Source organism: Aedes aegypti, chromosome 2 (genome assembly GCF_002204515.2).
Source record: "Aedes aegypti strain LVP_AGWG chromosome 2, AaegL5.0 Primary Assembly, whole genome shotgun sequence".
Lineage (NCBI taxonomy): Eukaryota > Metazoa > Arthropoda > Insecta > Diptera > Culicidae > Aedes > Aedes aegypti.
Genome location: NC_035108.1, coordinates 363,300,874 through 363,319,740, shown reverse-complemented (window position 1 = coordinate 363,319,740; position 18,867 = coordinate 363,300,874). Strand labels below are relative to the sequence as shown.

Genomic DNA, 18,867 nt, shown 5'->3' with positions numbered 1-18,867 from the left:
CCAACAAATCTGAAGGCTATTCTACTGGTTTTGCTCTTATAGACATAGAAAAAGCATTGGAAAGTGTTTGGCATGAAGGCTTGTAAAATAAAAAAAAACGTTAATTTTCCAACAAACATTGTTAGAATAATTCAAAGTTATCTGTCAAATCATACACTTTAGGTAAATTATCAGAACTTCCGTTCTGAAAGACCTCCTGTAAGAGCTTGTGTTCCTCAAGGCAGCATTTTGGGATCAATATTATACAATATTTTCAAATCTGACATACCTGAGTTACCTTTGGGATGTCAAAAATCTTTGTGTGCGGATGATACAGTAGTACTCCCAAGTAACAATTTTTAGTTTTACGAATTACTTCCAGGGTGCTATAAATAAACGCACATAAAACCACGGTCAAGGCACTGTTGCCTTCATCGCATCCCTCAAAACCTCTTGTAGATTAGAACGTGACTGCTATGAAATGTATAACTATATCACACGAATAAAGCAAAATAGCATTTATGGTTGCTATTTTGAGGCCACCTGTTCTAGATGAATGTCACATCATCTTGAAAATGATTTTATCATCGTCGATCTTGCCTGAATTATTACAACGTAAACAAAACAAAATAAGATTGGAAACACGCCTGTGATAATTTCTTTCGAAGTGCTTTTTATTTAAGGAGGTTTATTTGGATACAGTGCTCAAATCTTTAGTGCCGAGTGAGATTTATTGTGAAATGTGATGGAAAACAAATAAGTTTGCCTTTGCCCCCTCTGAAAGTGGCATATTTCTAGTTATTAAGCATTTGCTAAAATACACCGCCGGGTGAAGACTAAAACATACCTATTCAACATTTCTTGGTTTGATTGGTCAGTAATTGTGCTTTAAATTATATTCAGTCAGTTTAATCATCACACCATTGCATGAAATGCGCGCATTCATGGAGATATAATTATTTGAAAAAGTAAAATTGTGGCAACAGGAGTGATGAGTGAAATTAATATGGCGGAACCATTATTGATTGATTGTCATCGACAAATGCTGTTTTGTCATCATAAATACACAAGTAAGGGCACATTGTTATGATTCGGCGTTTGTGGATGTAAAACTGCCATAACAACCCAAGTAACCATAAGCACTAATAATGGTTGTAGGACAAAAGGTCGAAGGACAGAAGGTCGAATGACAAAAGGTCGAAGGACAAAAGGTCGAATGGACAGAAGGTCGAAGGGACAAAAGGTCGAAGGGACAAAAGGTCGAATGGACAAAAGGTCGAATGGACAAAAGGTCGAATGGACGAAAGGTCCAAATTGTACTGTTGAAAGGATTATCATACATTCAGTTGCTAACATTTTAATCACAAATTCCTCCCTTCGCATTTGAAGTTTTTCCTTCTTTTAGATGATAGCTGTTCTTCAGAACTATCGTTTGGAGCAATAATTTGTATTAATGCTATTATTTGCCAAACAAAAGATTCATTTTCTGAATGTCGGTTGTTTTTATTTTGATACTCCAAAGCATAAAGTAATTATTATTAGCTTTTTATTTGATACATTTTCAATAGAGATTTGTCCTTCTTTGAAACATTGGCTGTTCTTTTGGAGTTATACATTATAATGGTTTTACACTGTTGTAGACACTTGTATCGACGGTTATTCTTTCTTTTCTAATCGACCGTTCTTCATAGATTTCACTTTTACATCTTGCCTGTATTTTTTTTAAATACAGGCTGTTCTTCATGCTTTACAGAGTTTATAAGCATTTCGATTGCATTTCTAACAAAAGATTTTCCTTCTTTTGAAGTTTTGCTATTTTAGGGCTATGCATTAGAGTTTTATCTGACTGTTGGTTTCGACTGATTTAAATAATCATCAGGGAAAAATAATCATCCTCTTTCTGGAATTAGGTCCCAGCTAGGATAAAGTCTGCTTCTCAGCTACACTAGCATTTACTGAGAGATTTTCTGATAATTTGATCATGTTTGCATTTGTGCATCATGCTTTTTATTAGGAGATGATCTGCAACCCGATCCAATGCAACACTTTATCATATGCAGAAGAAAAAGCCAAGGCAAACTGCTTCTCCTAGCCGTCTTGAACATTGTAACAGGGAACCAGCCTCCGCAGAGCAAACCCTCTGCTCTGCAGTCAACTCATGGCGGCACGCCATAGGTGCAATAATTCCAGTATAATCTGAATGACAGCCGCAGTTACTGCATTCCAGCACTCGGCATCCCAACACATAGCAGATCGAGTGCCATGCACCTCGATGCACTTAGAGTTACATAATTACCAGGAGAACATAAATGAACTAACGAGACTCCAACCGAACCGCCTTTCAACGCATCAGAATCGTAGTGTGCTGCGCTAGGTTCACGAAAATTCTGAAAGCGCGCGCTCGGGTAAATTCAACACATGCGCTGCTCGGTGCTACGCTCGCCATCGGTATCCAAGTTGTAAAACAACTGCTCAGTAACGAAGAGTCTCTACAGCTTTTTTATCTTATTATACAGGTGTCTAGATGGTCTACATGGTACGCTCGAAGACGCGCGATCCGGAAGCTACAATTTCGATTCTCGTTTTAAAATTTTGTCTGCACATCAATTATTGTGCTGTTTTTGAACAACGTATGTGACGAAGCGCATGAGACGCATTGAGAAATTACCCTAAACAAGCAAGGAACACCAACATAGGTCTCAAAATGTACAGTGCACGGGTGAGCATGAAAGGAATGTGGCTCTTGCACATAAGGCTACAGCACGTACACAGTAACTCTGGATGCACTACGACCTAAAAAGTCTAACAAAATTTCACCCCGAAGAGATCGTTGACCAGCTGAAATTGAACCTCCTTCAGTATGGTCTTTCTGAAAATATGCGCGTTTTCTTCGCGTCTATTTTAGCTGTAGCGCTTGTAATAACTTGCTTTTTTATCTATAGAGTATAGCCTTTTGTTCTTCCTAAATTGTTGTCCATTCGACCTTTTTCGTCATTCGACCTTTTGTCCATTCGACCTTTTGTCCATTCGACCTTTTGTCCTTTCGACCTTTTGTTCCTTCGACCTTTTGTCCATTCGACCTTCTGTCATTCGACCTTTTGTCATTCGACCTTTTGTCCTTCGACCTTTTGTCATAGATTCACTAATAATAAGCCATTAATCAGCATCATAGATGTGTACATGCATTATAACAGCACCACAAATGCTTACACACCTTATAACAGCATACAAACCCTATTACAGCATCATTAATGCTTCTTAGCCTGATGCATGCAGGCATTAAATAAGCACTTTATTGGCTTCATATTCGAATACAGGGCATGTTTAAATGTCATCCAGTATTTTGACATATATACCACGTGCTTTGTGTTTGCATATAGTGGTAAGAGGGAGTCAAACATAAATCTTCTCACTACTACAATTGCAGGTTTTATGACGGGGAAAAGTGATGGTTTAAATTGGTTACTTTTCTTTCCAATACTATTCGTCTTATGTGGCCGTAGGAGCAAAGGAGCAGGACAACAACTCAACAATACGGGTGTCGCAGGTTCGAGACGCCCAGATAGCCGTAGCGGTAAACGCGCAGCTATTCAGCAAGACCAAGCTGAGGGTCGTGGGTTCGAATCCCACCGGTCGAGGATCTTTTCGGGTAGGAAATTTTCTCGACTTCCCAGGGCATAGAGTATCTTCGTACCTGCCATACGATATACACATGCAAAAATGGTCATTGGCATAGTAAGCTCTCAGTTAATAACTGTGGAAGTGCTCATAAGAACACTAAGCTGAGAAGCAGGCTCTGTCCCAGTGGGGACGTAACGCCAGAAAGAAGAAGGTTCGAGACGCAAAATGAGGAATTTCATCATCATAAAACGAGGATCAAAATGTGGCAATTGCAAGTCCTCAAAAGGATGAAAACTACCAAAACGAATATGTCTGATACGGAGAAGTAATATCTGTATCATTTTATTACATTTTTTTTTTTGGCATACTATTAGAGGTTTCCGTTTTCATTCATTCATTTATTTACCTCGTGTACCAGCACGGTTATATCTTGGCACTATAATGGCACGATATTTCGCCTTTTCTGGCATTATAATAGCATTATATGCGTATATAAAACTGACATGCATCAAATGATTACCCTATATACGCATACAATGCTGTTACCGTGCCGCATTTATCGTGCTTACTGGTAACTTGGGAAATGCTGATTGAAGATGAATTTTTCACAAGCAGCGTTCAACTAAGCAGCATTTAACAAAGTTTGCAGTTTGGGTATGCTATTATGAAGAATATATGCAGAAACAATTAAATGGACATTAGTTTGTCGTTTTTCTCGTCAGGAATAAGTGTTCGCAATGCATCGCAATGCATCTGAAGAGCCCAAATACTGATTTATGTGGTATAAATAAGGTAATTTATCAAGATTCAAATGCAAATCAATCAGTTTAAAAGCAGCTTTTATGACAACAAGGTGTATTATATCAATCTTGTATCATAGCCGTCACAAATAAGTATCATTCAGCCACCATATGCAGTTTAAATGAGGTATTATATGCTGCAACAAATCTGGTTTTTAGGCCAAAAAATTTTAACTTCATAGTTTGTCTCTAAAAGGTTTTGAAAACAACTAAGAACTGACTTACAAAATATCATCTTTTAGCAACGTTAAATGTCGCCTCTACCTATCATAGCATTTGCGTAACTGTCATTAAACATTAATAAATTAACACGAATGCCAAATTGCTGTCGAATTGTTACTTGGGACGGTAGCGTGCTGTAGTAGATTGCAAAAAAAGTTTGGAAAGTTTTTCCTCATACTTGCAAAAATGGAAGATTTCTCCTAATACATCCAAAACTCAACTAATAATAGTATAGTACCAATGAGTTACATAGAATAACCAATGTTGAAACATTGGAGCAAATGTCAAATAAAATGATTAATAATTTCAGGCAAAAATCGTTGCAATCGTCTATTGCCACGATAAATGCGTTACATATTTAGGTTAAGTAAATTGAAAGCGTTTTTTTTTTTCTTAAAAGCAGGTAAAATAAAAGCTTGAATTGGTTTTACCAAATTAGGATGATTTTGTTGTCTAACACAGAACACCTAGATATAAGAAATAAATGTAATATTTGGAATGATACTAAAAAGAATTTAAAAAATATAAAAATAAAATTAATCGTGCTAGTTTTTTTCGAATTTTAGGTGCTGTCTTGCAGCAGCACCAAAAGAGATTTGCGTCGCAACCCATACCTGGTCAATGGTGTTATGTCCATTAGTTCTGTTCTGTAGCGACGGAGTCCGGATTAATTGTTCCCATCCTCGAATTCACCTGCATTTAGACGCAGCAGGTGCCGTTTATGTTTGTTATTATAACGGAAGGAATCACCAATACTCACACATTGAGGATGCTATTGATCCTGAGTAGCGTCTGTTGGCACCCTACATAAGTACAGCTGTTCTTGCAATAACGAAGCAGAAACTGTGGGCGATCAATCATGCTCATGTCCACTTTGGACAGATATTCCTTCATGTAATAAAGGATTTATTTGAATTTCCCAAAGTGAGCGGTTTAATGGAATTATCGGGAGGAAATTCAAATAGATTGGAAAACTCTTTTTCAAATTTAAATACTAATATCGATAACTGATTATTCCGTGAGTAAATTTGAGGGATTAACATGACCAACTAAGCAGCATTTAGTCCTAGAACTTTTATAGTCGAGTGTTTGTAATTTGGGACAAAACGGTATACTATTATAAGTGGCTTATCCATGCATAGCATGAGTTTAAGAAAGATTGACCAGTTCATTGAACTTAAGATTCATTCTGTAATACCTAGAACATTTATTCAGATAAATAACAAACTAGTTCAGATTATTTCATCAGTGATTCTAGAACTAATCAAAGTAAAACATTAGAATGGAAGTCCTTTTGATTATGTTTTGATTCTTGTCTGATGAACCTTTCACAAAGCATTCACAAGCCTCCTTCATCTCAACTAAAGCAGACAATCTGTGCCAACCAGCATCACTTAATCAGCTTTTGATCAGAGATCCGTTTATTTTTGGCTCTTAAGGTGGGGGTGTTATTCGCTCATCGGAAGCACAAATATCACCAAAGACCAGTCAGTCCCAGTGTGGACGCGATTAAAATGTCAATGAACGGGTGTCTGGCCGGTCCGGGGCCTGGTACGTGTCTTGCTGTGCCAAAAGTATGATTAATGAACTTTTGATATGGAAACACAATTGGCAACTCGGGTCCACAACACGAGAGAGCGATTAGCATTTCGCAGTGGTGTGTTTCTTCAGGTGCTAATAGCATACGAAAGGTCAGGTACGGGTCTGAAGTTTGTGGTGCTCTGTGATGTCATAAGGAAAAAATGAATATCAATCAACATGTTCGGTCGATTGAATCCGAACTGGAACATCCCCACCATTGCATAAGAGGCCTTTCGGTGTGAATGCCAACCGAGAGAAATATTAATCACTCCACGAGAGTCACGCCACATCCGAATGCGGCTGGCAAAATGCTCACCCGCCATTGGCTGTGTGACAGAATTAAATATGCCAATTTTTTATGCAAATCAGCTGCGGCGACGCGTCAAGAATGATTATTGCGCTGCCGACTGAACTTAAACTGACGTTGAAATTAATCAGCTGGAATTTCACCCACCCGATCAGAACGGTGGTAAGGTTCCTGAAACCGGTTGTCCGAGTTTTTTTTTTTTTTGAGTGGATGGAGAGAGTTAACGATTCTTGTGAGCACAGAGCTTGGCTCAGGTTCTAAATCTCTGGAAGCTGCTCAAACAACACCAAAACAGGTCAAAGTTTAAAAACAAGCATGAAACGCGATGATCACGAGAATTATGAAATCACCTATAAAGAATTCCAATTGTTTTTTTTTTCAACGTGGTTAGAATTTGAATTCAGTGGATACTGAAGTTTCCATAGGCTGCAAAATAGTGAATTGACAGCTGTGGTCCATATTTTTAGTCCTCATCGTGCTTCCAGGAAGTCAAGCTATGGCAAAGGCCAACAGTTAACATATGTACTAGACTGGCCCTTAAACAAAAAAGATGTAAAACTTAACGGAGCAACCCCTAGATATGAGCCTTAGGGTAAGAAATACGCTCTCTCAAAATTTCAACTCAATTGGTTGCTCCACCTGCTGGCGCAATCGATATGAAGTTTGTATGAGATATTCGTCGCAAATATATTGAAAATTGATCCTATGTCACTGTTTCGTTCCGTATACTTATTGTTAGCGTTCAAATAAGCTCAGAATGACAAATACACTAGTTGATACCCCAATGAACATAATTGCAGAAAGTTTTATCTGGATTTAATCTCATTTTCATTACCTTTTCAGTTGTTGAAAGTTAGGCTGAGATCAGCACTCCCGTACAGTCACTTATATGCATGCGACATGTGCCTCAGCTCGCCCAGCGTCATAGGTGGCTATGATACGCTTAGTGGTTACCTCCAAGCTATGTTGAAGGAATACAAGCAGTATTGCATGATATACTTCAGATGATTAAAACACCAACTTTATTAATTTTGATCATGGTATTATATCAAGTAGTGTTTTTGACATTCTGGGTCCTGTTGAACGCGATCATCAATTTTCCTGAACCAAACAGTAGATGATGTGCTGTTGCTCATATGTTTGAGCTGAAAATCCCATATTAACTTCAATTCAAATGCGCCAGCTCATGTAACGACCAAATGAGCTGAATTATTCAGAAAGGCTTCCTCTAACCACAAGAAATAATCCTGGAGGGTGCCCCGTGGAATCATACATCTTTATTTTTCTCCCATACTGAGCTGGGCCAGTCTAATATGTACCTAGCGTCTGTTCACCAAGGAGGTGCGGCTCGAATAGTGTTTATCATCGATTGCAAGAGAATTCATGAAACAACATAAGGCAGGATTTATGGGCGAACGAGCTAGAACGGAACAGATATTCGCCATCCGCCAAGTGTTGCAGATATGCCGCGAGTACTCACACTTCATACGTTATCTTTTTTAAATCTGTGATACAATCGATCGAGAACAGCTATGGCAGATTATACACGAATATGGTTTGCCGGGTAGACTGACAAGATTTATCAAGACGATGATGGAAAGAAAGTTGAGCGTAGTCGAAGTATCAGGGACATTGTTGAGTCCCTTCGCAATCCATTTTCGCATTCGTATATCGTGTGTTCGTAAATACATTTTGTCATAACTTACCGGTATCTGGATGAACGTTCCATTGCTGACTTGAGGATATGCAAATAATGGCACGACAGGAACTGTTCCATTCTTGAGAAAAATTGGACCCTGGATGGGTGTTACCGTTGGCATACGAGAGTTTTTCCGATCTGTAAAGAAAGAAAACAGTAGAAAAGTTAGACTAAAGAATTGAAAACATTTCTGCGTCATATTGGGTTTAACTGCGATTTGTCTTTATGCATACAAGTGCGACATGTCGTTCTGAACAGTCACTGCGCTAATCAGTACTTTCCAGTCGCGGGTAGTTCCCCCCCAAGCAGATGCATCTTCGTGCTCGCGTAAGCTTGTCCACACTTGGCATTTCTAATGACGGTAATCAATGCAGTCATTTGATGCGATTAATTTCCCATGATATGGTGCGAAAAAATATTCCCTAGGAACGTGCCCCACTCGCGTAGTTGTGTCATCCCGTCCCGAGTCCGATGCCTCGAAAGGGAACGCATGTAGTTTTTTTTATAGAGGAAAAGATGATCAGAGAAATAAATTTTCCTTCGTCGATTCCAAGAAACTGGCCAACACGCATTGTGCGTATATTTCCAAATGGATGGTCGAAACTAATGGGAATGATTCTTATATAAGTGGGAACCGTCAGATGAAGCTTCTTTGTTACATTTTTTTGAAATCATCCAACTTTGAGGATTTGTAACTCTAAGAATTATGAATAGAATAATAAATTATTATTATATTATCAAACATTTTAGTCTTGTATATACCGAGATCCAGAGTAATATTGATCATTTATTGTGGATATATAGAAAGTTTCATATTTTTATAACAATTACTGACACTTATGGCTCATGGCGTGACTATATATTGTTTTGTTTTCAGAAAGTGTTAAGCATGTTTAAATAATGTGTCAAGTTTGAATGTTTTAAAAAATGTGTAAAGTGTAAACGTTTGGTACTATTGAAAATATCATCACTTACTAAAATCATGGTCCCTGAAGCTGAATTTGAAGGACAAACTCTACAAGTTGTTAACTTCCCAGCAAACCAGACATCGTACATCAATATACAATCAAAATCATAAATCTAGATGAACTCTATCGGAACCCTTCATTGATATGTATATGAACTAACAAAGATAATAAAAAATCATATTTTCCGGCGAATGATCATTATACAACTATGTTTCTCAGAATAATATCAAACCTTATAAGGGATTGAACAGAATCGTATGATATCGTATAGAATTAAATAAAGTCGTAAAGAGATAAACATTTAAGTTGACACATGAACCCGTCTATAAATGTCGTATATAAAATCATGTTTGATTATGAAAATCATCGCCCAGTCACGACATATGTAAAACGAGAACGGAATGGATACAGTCGTATATGTAGTCATGAAATCGTAAAAATGCATCATTTTTTTCTGAATTACTTTTTGAGAATGAGAACATAATCGTTCTAGTTGATATCGCTGATTTGTTTCAACAAATACGCCTTGGCACAGATCGGAACAAATCAACAAAGTAGCAATTATAATGCACAAAAATGATTAACTATAAATCTCAAATGTTTGATAATTATGTGTAAATTACGTTTAGAAATATAATGATACATTTGCCGCAAAACTTATATTTTATCATTATTCAAACATGGAAAATGTGCTTCAAATGAACTAAGCAGTTTGTAACCACACTTGGAATTATTTGGGAATTTAGGAATTTGGGATGAAGCATTATCATTTTGCCGCTTCCCAACACCCAAAATGACAACTCTACCAATTGTCTTTCTTCACTTCTACTGTTTCAATTTAATCAACTAGTTAAAGTGACATTGATAGTTAGGGCACTGGTAACGATAAAATGACCCAGGTTCGAATCCGGTCATATTTTTTTTATTTCTTTGCAAGACTCTTTCGTATATGACTGATCGTAAAAACATGATTTCATCTTGTCGTATATTCTGAAAAGCAGAATCAGTCAAATCAGGTGAACACAGTCGAATACAATGTCGCAAGAAATTGTTGCAATTAGATTGATGCCTCTATATAGCCTTCACTTTAGTATGAGTATGCCTTTGTTGAGCAGTAAATACGATTTCTTCGGTGTTATATATGCATGGGTAATTCAGTTCCAATTTCGATGTATCAGTCAATTTTTTGGCTGGGTTTTTAGTTATTTTGAAATTAAAAACAGCTTGAATCGTGGAATACGCCTTAAAGCAGGCAATTATCAATGGAAATTCCACATTTTTTGTAGTAATTTGTGATTTATACTTAACTGAATATAATTATGAATGTTTTGACAGCGTTTTTGGATGTGTAAATTTTAGCAACGACTGCATTTTTCTGGCTCATATCGTTTTTAGAACTAATGTGAAACACGATTCTTTGATCAAGTCATCCATAGTCATGAAAACAATTGTTTCCAAAAAATGGAAAATTTACGCATGAACAAAACTTAATTTTCACAAAAAAAAACAATATTCCTATTAGCTCATGAATATAAGGAAGAGAAGTACCATTCATGCTTTAAGGTGAAGATGAATCGAAGCCAAACTTCAAATTTTCTAGAGCACAAATCTGGAGAACCGAGCACCCTTTTCAGCTGAAAACTTAATCGATTGGTCACCACCAGCAAGTGATTAATCGATTAAGTTTTCAGCCTAAACGGATGTTTAGTTCTCCAGATTTGTGCTCTTGAAAATTTGAGGTTTGGCTCCGATTCATCTTCACCTTAAAAATATTCCATCAATGAATGTTTAATCGAACTTTTTACGAGGAGGGTCATTCCGATCAATGTTACCCCACTGATCAATGTTACCAAAATAAGCTTCGTCGATAGATTCAGCTTATGGTATCTATCAACAAAGCTGCTTTGGACTCTATCGATTATGTTTGTTGTTAAATTTATTTGTGTTACACTTTCAAACTAGTTCTCGTCATTGTCATCCAAGCTTAAGGTGAAAGCTCAATGAGCACGTAAACATAATGTTGCCACCCACTCGAGCCACCCGCGAAAGCATTCTCTCGAGCCACCCAACAAGGCGGAGTACAATGTTACGTGCGTCGGCCAAAAATAAAGCATCATGTTCCATGTATACCTCCACCCACAGAATTATGTAGGCAGTATTACTTGCACACATTTCATACAAAGGTATTATTGTCGATTTGAATTCATCAACAACTTTATAAAAGCTCAAAATCACAATTTTATTTCATTTGGTAGTGAAAACATGCTTTTGTCCAAAATTATTAACATTTTTCACACCATGCGTGTGTTGTTTACTTTTTTTTGGCAGTCTTCTCCTCTCTTCTCGCGCTTCTCACGGACGGAGAATGTTGCCATCAGTATACATTTGAATTCTACAGTAAATTGTACGATACAATATTCATTTTAGCTGTAAAATTGCATCGTACATTGTTTTTCTCACGCATAACAATGGTTTGCAACACTTGTGACATTGCACACCTTCTAAGTGTTACAAAATTGTAAAATATGTGGTTGTGGCAAGTGTATGAATACCCAAACAATTTCAATTCCAAACATATAAACTGACATCACTTCCAATCAGTGAGAGTGGTGCATATGATTCATAAACAATGATGGCTCAGTGAATTTGCGTTCCGGTTCTGTTTTCGAGCACAAATTGACGTATATAAGTAATTTATTGCTCCCAGCAGCATTGTGTGTGAAAAATCAAAGTATTTCACGTATCGCATTAGATTTCTGAATTGCTGCGGTGAGTAGAAAAACGATTAAAAGTTAGTTATAGAACGGGCACCGAAGAGCCAGCAAATAATATCTCGGTGCATGATGAAGAAGTGATTCGGTAGTGCGTGGTACTTTACAACACAAATCACAGCAATAACTACGTGTTTGCATTCATAAACTGGTAATTTGTGAAAACACATTATTGAATGCTTTCAGTTAAGAAACCACCCCTCTACAATAAGGTTAGTAACTTCAAATAACCATTTTTTGTGATCGCTCTCCATAACACTGTGAGAAGTGTGGGAGGAGGGAGCGGAAAGTGAAGGGGGGAGTAAGGTGCCATATTAGAGGCCATTTTGGTACTCATGGAGATATATCCTTAAGTACATTAAGAGAAATATAAACTTTGTTTTCGTGAAGCAAATTTAGAGAATTGACAATTACTAAATATGCTATCCTTTCTAATTTGACGGTTTGAAGAATGACACTCCAAGCTTTCTTGTACTATTAAGATCCGTTCACAAATTACGTAACGCTCTAGGGGAAGGGGGAGTAGGCTCAAGCGTTACGACTCATACAAACATTCGAAGTTTTCCATACAAGAAGCGTTACGAACGTGGTGGGAAAGAGGGGGTCGAAAATTGACAATATTGGCATTACGTAATAAATGGAAGCGGCCTTCTGATAGTTGTATATTAGGGCGCGGCTTATTTTTCAAAAGTTTTCAAAACCAAAAATTCGTGTGCTATTCAGAATTCAAATCATTTAAAAAGTAAAATTTCAAAATTTGAGCCAAAAATATTAACATTTAGAGGTTGCGCAACTTGAAGGTGAATTTTCAAGTTATAAATAAATGACCTTCAGTGAGGTATGCATAACATTGTTATTTTTCAAGCTATTTTGAAACTTTAAGCATCATTTCCTTCAAAATTAAATTTTGGAAAACTTTGTCGAACACTAAATTTGTCTAAAATCAAAACTAGTTTTAGTTAAAAGTAGTTTACTCCAATTTCTTTCCTAATTTTACTAAACATTAAATCTTTATTTGACCTCAACTTCATGAATATTCAACCGATTCCAAATTTTTTTACATACTTTTGAAGCTTACTTCATTGTTTTTGAACTGTTCATAAAATACATTTCATTAAAAATTGTTTTGGCCAAGTTATTGAACAAAAACTGTACAGAAACATGATTTTTCAACGAAAAATGCCAGTTTTTCCAAAATTTTGCCAGTTTAACAAAATTTTCAAAGCTAAAACTGTGTTTTCTCAATAATTTAACCTTTTAAAAAAAACTTTGCAAAAAATTTTAAACAATTTTGTAATTAAAATATTTTTGCACTTGCTATAAAATAAGATGCTTCATTAACTTAAGGCTAAGTTGCCCGTCATTCGTTTAGGCAACAATGATAGTCATGATAGTTTATATTGACTTGATAAAGTATCGCTGTACGCGCTAACATGCAAAAAGTATGCTGATACTTTTTCAGCTGTGTCAGTGCAAAACCAACAGATTTTCTTTGATTCGAAATCGTGAGATGAATTAGCAACAATCATCAACGACGCGTACAAATTTCAATGACTACCTACTTCGCCTTAAATTATATTGAAAAATGAAGTTAACAGCGGAAAAACTTTAATAATCCAAAGATAAGGTACCCCGGGGCAATTGAGAATACGGGATAAATGGGACCTTCTGTCAAAGCTCATTTAGGAAAGTTTTTTCAAGGGGGTATTCTTCTAGAAAGTTGAAGATACAATAATAAGGAATGTATTTAGTACAAAAAATATAGTTATTTTTATTACCATGTGCTCCTTGTAAAAGTTGTCAGCTCAGCGCCATTTTAAACTTGCATGATAAATTGTGACACGTTTCACGTTCTGCATTGGCTCTCAAAAAATAATTGTGTCTTAAATCGAATTACCATCGGTAAGTTACAACTTTTGAGTATTATTACTAGCTGCTTACGAAAAACAGGTATTTTGTTTTCATTTCATATGAAAATTTCTATGGTCTAACTTACCCCAAAATATCTTAATACCCGGGGTAAGTGGGACCTATCAAAACAAGCGCCAGATTTAAAACTTTTCCTACACGTTTCAAACGTTTTCTTAGAAAGCAACATTAGAACATTCAAACGAATGATTTTTATCCATAAAAAATCAATTTTATATTACAAAATTGCTGAAAAGGGAGAAAAAATGACAAATTTTTCTGAATATTTTTTTTATTTATTTTTAAAATACGAATTTAAAATTGAGCGAAAATAAAAATAAAATTTAAAATACATCATGAGAACGATTACCTTTTTATCATTATTGAACTTTATTTGCTATTTCTACCAAATTCAGTAGTTACGGGAAACAATTCCATCCCATTAAATGGATTTCCGCCATGCATAACAAAAATAACAGAACATATTAAAAATTCGTCAATTATTAAAAGTTTACTTTCTGCATTTCGATTGATAACTTATGAACGATATATTTTGAACATTTTTTATACCTTTTTACGCTTTTTGTGAGAAATTTTCAGTTAAAATGAAATGCGATGTGACATATTATTAAATGTAGGGTTTCTTCATAAAACGTTACGTATTATATGGTTGATCCCTTAAGTTCATCAAATATGTGCTCAAAATGAAATATTTATGATTTATCAATCCTATTATTGCAACGGTTGACTTACTGATATGGTTAAGCGAGGCAACCGCGTCTAAAAACCCGTTGTACATCTTTCTTATAAGGTTTTCACAATTTCGAAAATATTCGATCAAATTCATGTACACCCCAACAAATATGTTGCCAAAATGTGACCGTGCTGTTGAATTTGCACAATATTAACATTTGCAAATTATTCTGAACAGTTTGCTTGAACTATCGTTTTTTTATGTCCCACTTGCCCCGGGGTACCTTATTTGATTTTTTCGTTTAAAAATCATGCTCTTGGGTAGTTTTTGCTGAATAACTTAGTCAAAGCATTTTTTTATAACAGTTTGAAAATTTGATTCAAAAAAATGTAAAAAGATTTGAAATCGGTTGAGTTTTTAGGCAGCGTCCATTTATTACGTAACGCTGAAATTGGAAATTTTTGCCCCCTCCCCCCCTCCGTAACGCTTTTTGTATGAAAAATTTCAATATTTTTGTATGAGCCGTAACGCTTTAGCCTACTCCCCCCCCTCTCCCTCGAGCGTTACGTAATTTGTAGATGCCGCCTCATGAAGTTATGGTCAAACAAAGATGATTTTTTTTGGGTAAAATGAGGAAAAATTTGTAGAAAACTATTTTTAACGAAGACTACTTTCGTTTTAAGTCGAAATTGATGTTAAAAAATGTTTTCATAAATTTAATTTCTAAGATAATGATGCTAAAGATATAATTTTATTTAATGTCAAAGGACCAAACATCCTTATGCGAAACGTGCTTATGCGAAATGTCCTTAAGCGAAACGTCACAAAGAGTGGGGTCTGTCCAAAGAGCACGGTCCTTACAAATTTTAAAATGTTTGTAAGGACAAATGACTACGCGAGTGGAGGAGATCAAAAATTCGGGAAAAAATAACCACATGGACAATCGCTTAATGGTAGACAAAATATACTTTGGAATGGATGAAACTTTGTTGTAAAATTAAAGATAAGTTATTTCAATTACGCCTTTACATGCACATGGCAATAGTCGATTATTTGGCGAAGAAATTTTCAATGGTTCATCAAACATTTTGACAAATTCCTTGTATTTGCGTAATAATGCTACGCCAAAATGTAGTTATTTCTCCTTGAAATAAAATAACACATTATTCGAGAATAAGCGGTGTTATGAGCAAGGAACTATACTTGTAAAGCTATTTGATTAAAAAAAAAACGAGTTCAGTTTGTACTTAACCTTACATAACATTTGTAACATTCAATGTTTGTGTATGGGCTTAGCACTAGCGGATTGTTAAGTATCGTACAAATTAATTTCCCCTGAGGAAGACACAATCTCCGTGTCGAAATGTTGGGATAAAATAAAACTCGTTTTAATCATTCCAAGACTGCGTAGCCGTAAATTCCCCAACATTTTCAACAGTTTTGCTTTCACATTCAAAAACTGTAAACTTTTCTACGCAAAACAGACCTTAATGAAAATGAAATAAACAAAGAATTCTATATGCTGATCCCGAATCCAAATATTCCTGCTGAATTGTTAATATTTCAATATATATTTTGAACATTTTTTTTTTTTTTGATTAGGTGTCATGAATACGCCTAGATTCAGACAGTTACGTATGGAATTTTTGAACATCTCGTAGAGAATCAAATATCCAACAAAACTTATTCAACTTTCGAAGACAAAATCTGCATCTATGCGAATATTTAGTTCGTCAAAAAAAAAACAAAATAAAAAGGAATGTAGGGTAAGTGTTTCCTTAGTTATGGGTGTTCCTATAGTTACGGTAGTGCCGTTTTTACTGATTTTATTACATTAGCCACAGAACCGACACTGCTAATCGACGTATTAGCTTGTTGATACACGGAATAGTTGAAAAAAGCATTGAACGCTTGCTTCAAAACTGATAAAATATCACTAAAATTGCTAAAACTTTTCTTGCTTGTACCAATAGTTGCGGTAAAGTGTTCCTATAGTGAAGGGTCCCATAAGAAAACAACGGATAACGCAACTATAAGAACACAAATTAAAAATATACCGCAACTCACGGTGTACTATATTTAAGAAGGTGATATATTCCGAAAACTGACAGCTAATTGACGACGTCATTCCTATCTACCTCGAACAAATTTGCGAAAAAAATGATCTAGTGGTCCGGAAGGTATATGGTACGATAGGAGTGACGTCAGATGTTTACAATCAAACTTGATATTTACATCAGTGAAGAGCCTGCCTTGTTAATTTTTATGTCGTGCCGCAACTAAAGGAACAGTGTACCAATAGTGGAGGTATTATTTTTCACTGACATGTCGTGGATTACTACGATGAAATCATTTGTCCCATTAAGTCAATGTTCGTTACTTCCCGTTACAACATTAACATGTGCATTAATTGCGCTTCTAAAATTAAGGTGGTTGAATGAAGTTCAATCGTGCTTAGTACCTGCACTATTGGTGCATCTACCCTAGATATTTTTTAGCAAATTACCTATGCTAAGACTATTAGATGATTCTAGGTGTTTTCAATTTTAAAATAACCCGAAAGTTAAATAACTTGTAAATGTTTGGTAATTATTGGTAAAACATGCAACATAACATTTTTTGGCAATGTTTGGTAAAACATGCAAAATTTGAATTTTTGAATGGAATTCTTAAGTAATATAGGAAAAAACTGGTCAATGTTACCCCAAATTACGGTACCACATTTTAAAGAAATGAAATCAAGTACACATTGACCAATTTCACCAGATATTACGGTACTTTAGGTAATAAAACAAACGTTTGATCCTCTTCATTATCATTTATCGATCGATCATCAACCAACAAGGCATCCCTATGTTTGCGTATATATTTTGTCACCCCGATAAATATGATCGATGATGTCGCTGCCAGCTCGTGAACTCCATTCAAGCAATTTCCACGAATCACAACCAACACGCCAGCCAGCCATCTATCAGCCATCATATGAGGGAACATAATCGTGTGTAGCGAAATGATTTGCATACAATGCTTGATGGTTGTCGTGTCCAGCCGGCCGAAAGGGGTTTTGCATGTAGCACGCGCACTATGATCGTACAACCGGTCACTCAAGTGACCATTAACGGCCAATAAATTATCCTACCGGGTCCGAATTCTGTTCGATTGTCCTCGAAGGTCCAGACGGAGCGTCTGTGCTAAGCCAGTCAATAGGTCACAAATTGGCCGATAGACTGTTGGGCGAGACTCACGAATTGAGTATAAAAATCATCGTGATCATAATATTACTACTGAAATGATCGGTAGCTGCGTTGAGTATCAACCGCAATGTGATAATCGATATCTACGAAGGCTTATCGGACCGTTTGTTTCAGTAAATCAAAAATGCACATCCATTAGGTTGAGCAAAGCGGTCTCCATTGGCAAAATATTATTTGCGTTAATATTATAATACGCGAGTTTTTAACAGTGGGGCCTTCATCAGCTCCGTCCGCGGCTCCAAAGTAAACCCATGCTGAAGTTGTCTGGGTTCGATTCCCGATGAATAGGGCGATATTCAAAACTGAAAAGGCAATAGATGGCTCTTTTTCAGTGGTAGTAAAAACGAGATCCTGAAGCAAAGAAAACACCCCGGAAGATGAACTAAACGCAAAGAATTATGTATTCACTGTACACTTGATATCTAATCACTACTTTTTTGATCCAGTTTCCTAATTGCAAGTAATTTACGTTTTTCATTATTTTCCATACGTTTTGACAGTTCTCCGACTACCATTTTTCCATGCGCTTGTGTTGAAAGTTTGAGAAATTTGAGAATCCAGCGAAGCGAGCGTAGCGCAATCAAAGTGTGAAATACGACGCTCGGTGGCCAGTGAAAGAAACTGAATGTTCGAAAGGATGTTGCCTGTACTTCATGCCGCTGGCGCCAACTGTTAAATTTATGAATGGAATAAACAGTCGTTACCCTATTCAGGATCTTTTCGTAATGGTAAATTGATTGACTTCTGGGCCTACAGAACTATCGTATCTGTCAAACGGTAAACAAATGCAAAAAGGCGTAGAAAGTTCTCAGTTAATAACTGTGGAAATGCTTTCAAAACTCTAAGCTGAGAACCAGGTTCTGCTCCATATTCAGCTGCGGTTCAAGAGTGGAGTCTGTCAAAAGCGAACAAAATTGAACAGCCAAACGACCAGTCCAGAATAAGGGCTTAACAAAAGTGAAAATTAGTATTCGCGAAAATTTGTAACTGAAATTTCATTGCGCTTGAAAGATATTGTTTGCAAGCAGAGGTATATACTACGTGCTACTACAGGGATTTGAAG

At 36.2% G+C, this 18,867-nt stretch overlaps 1 protein-coding gene across 3 annotated transcripts in view; it reads right to left on the bottom strand.

The window, feature by feature from the left end:
- Nucleotides 1-18,867, bottom strand: part of LOC5565708 (protein spaetzle 3) — a 94,200-nt gene that overhangs the window by 12,544 nt on the left and 62,789 nt on the right. For all 3 annotated transcript variants that reach the window (XM_021846516.1, XM_021846515.1, XM_021846517.1), the window contains exon 3: nt 8,217-8,347. In XM_021846516.1, the coding sequence (XP_021702208.1) occupies nt 8,217-8,347 (131 nt within the window). The remainder of the gene's footprint in view (nt 1-8,216; nt 8,348-18,867) is intronic.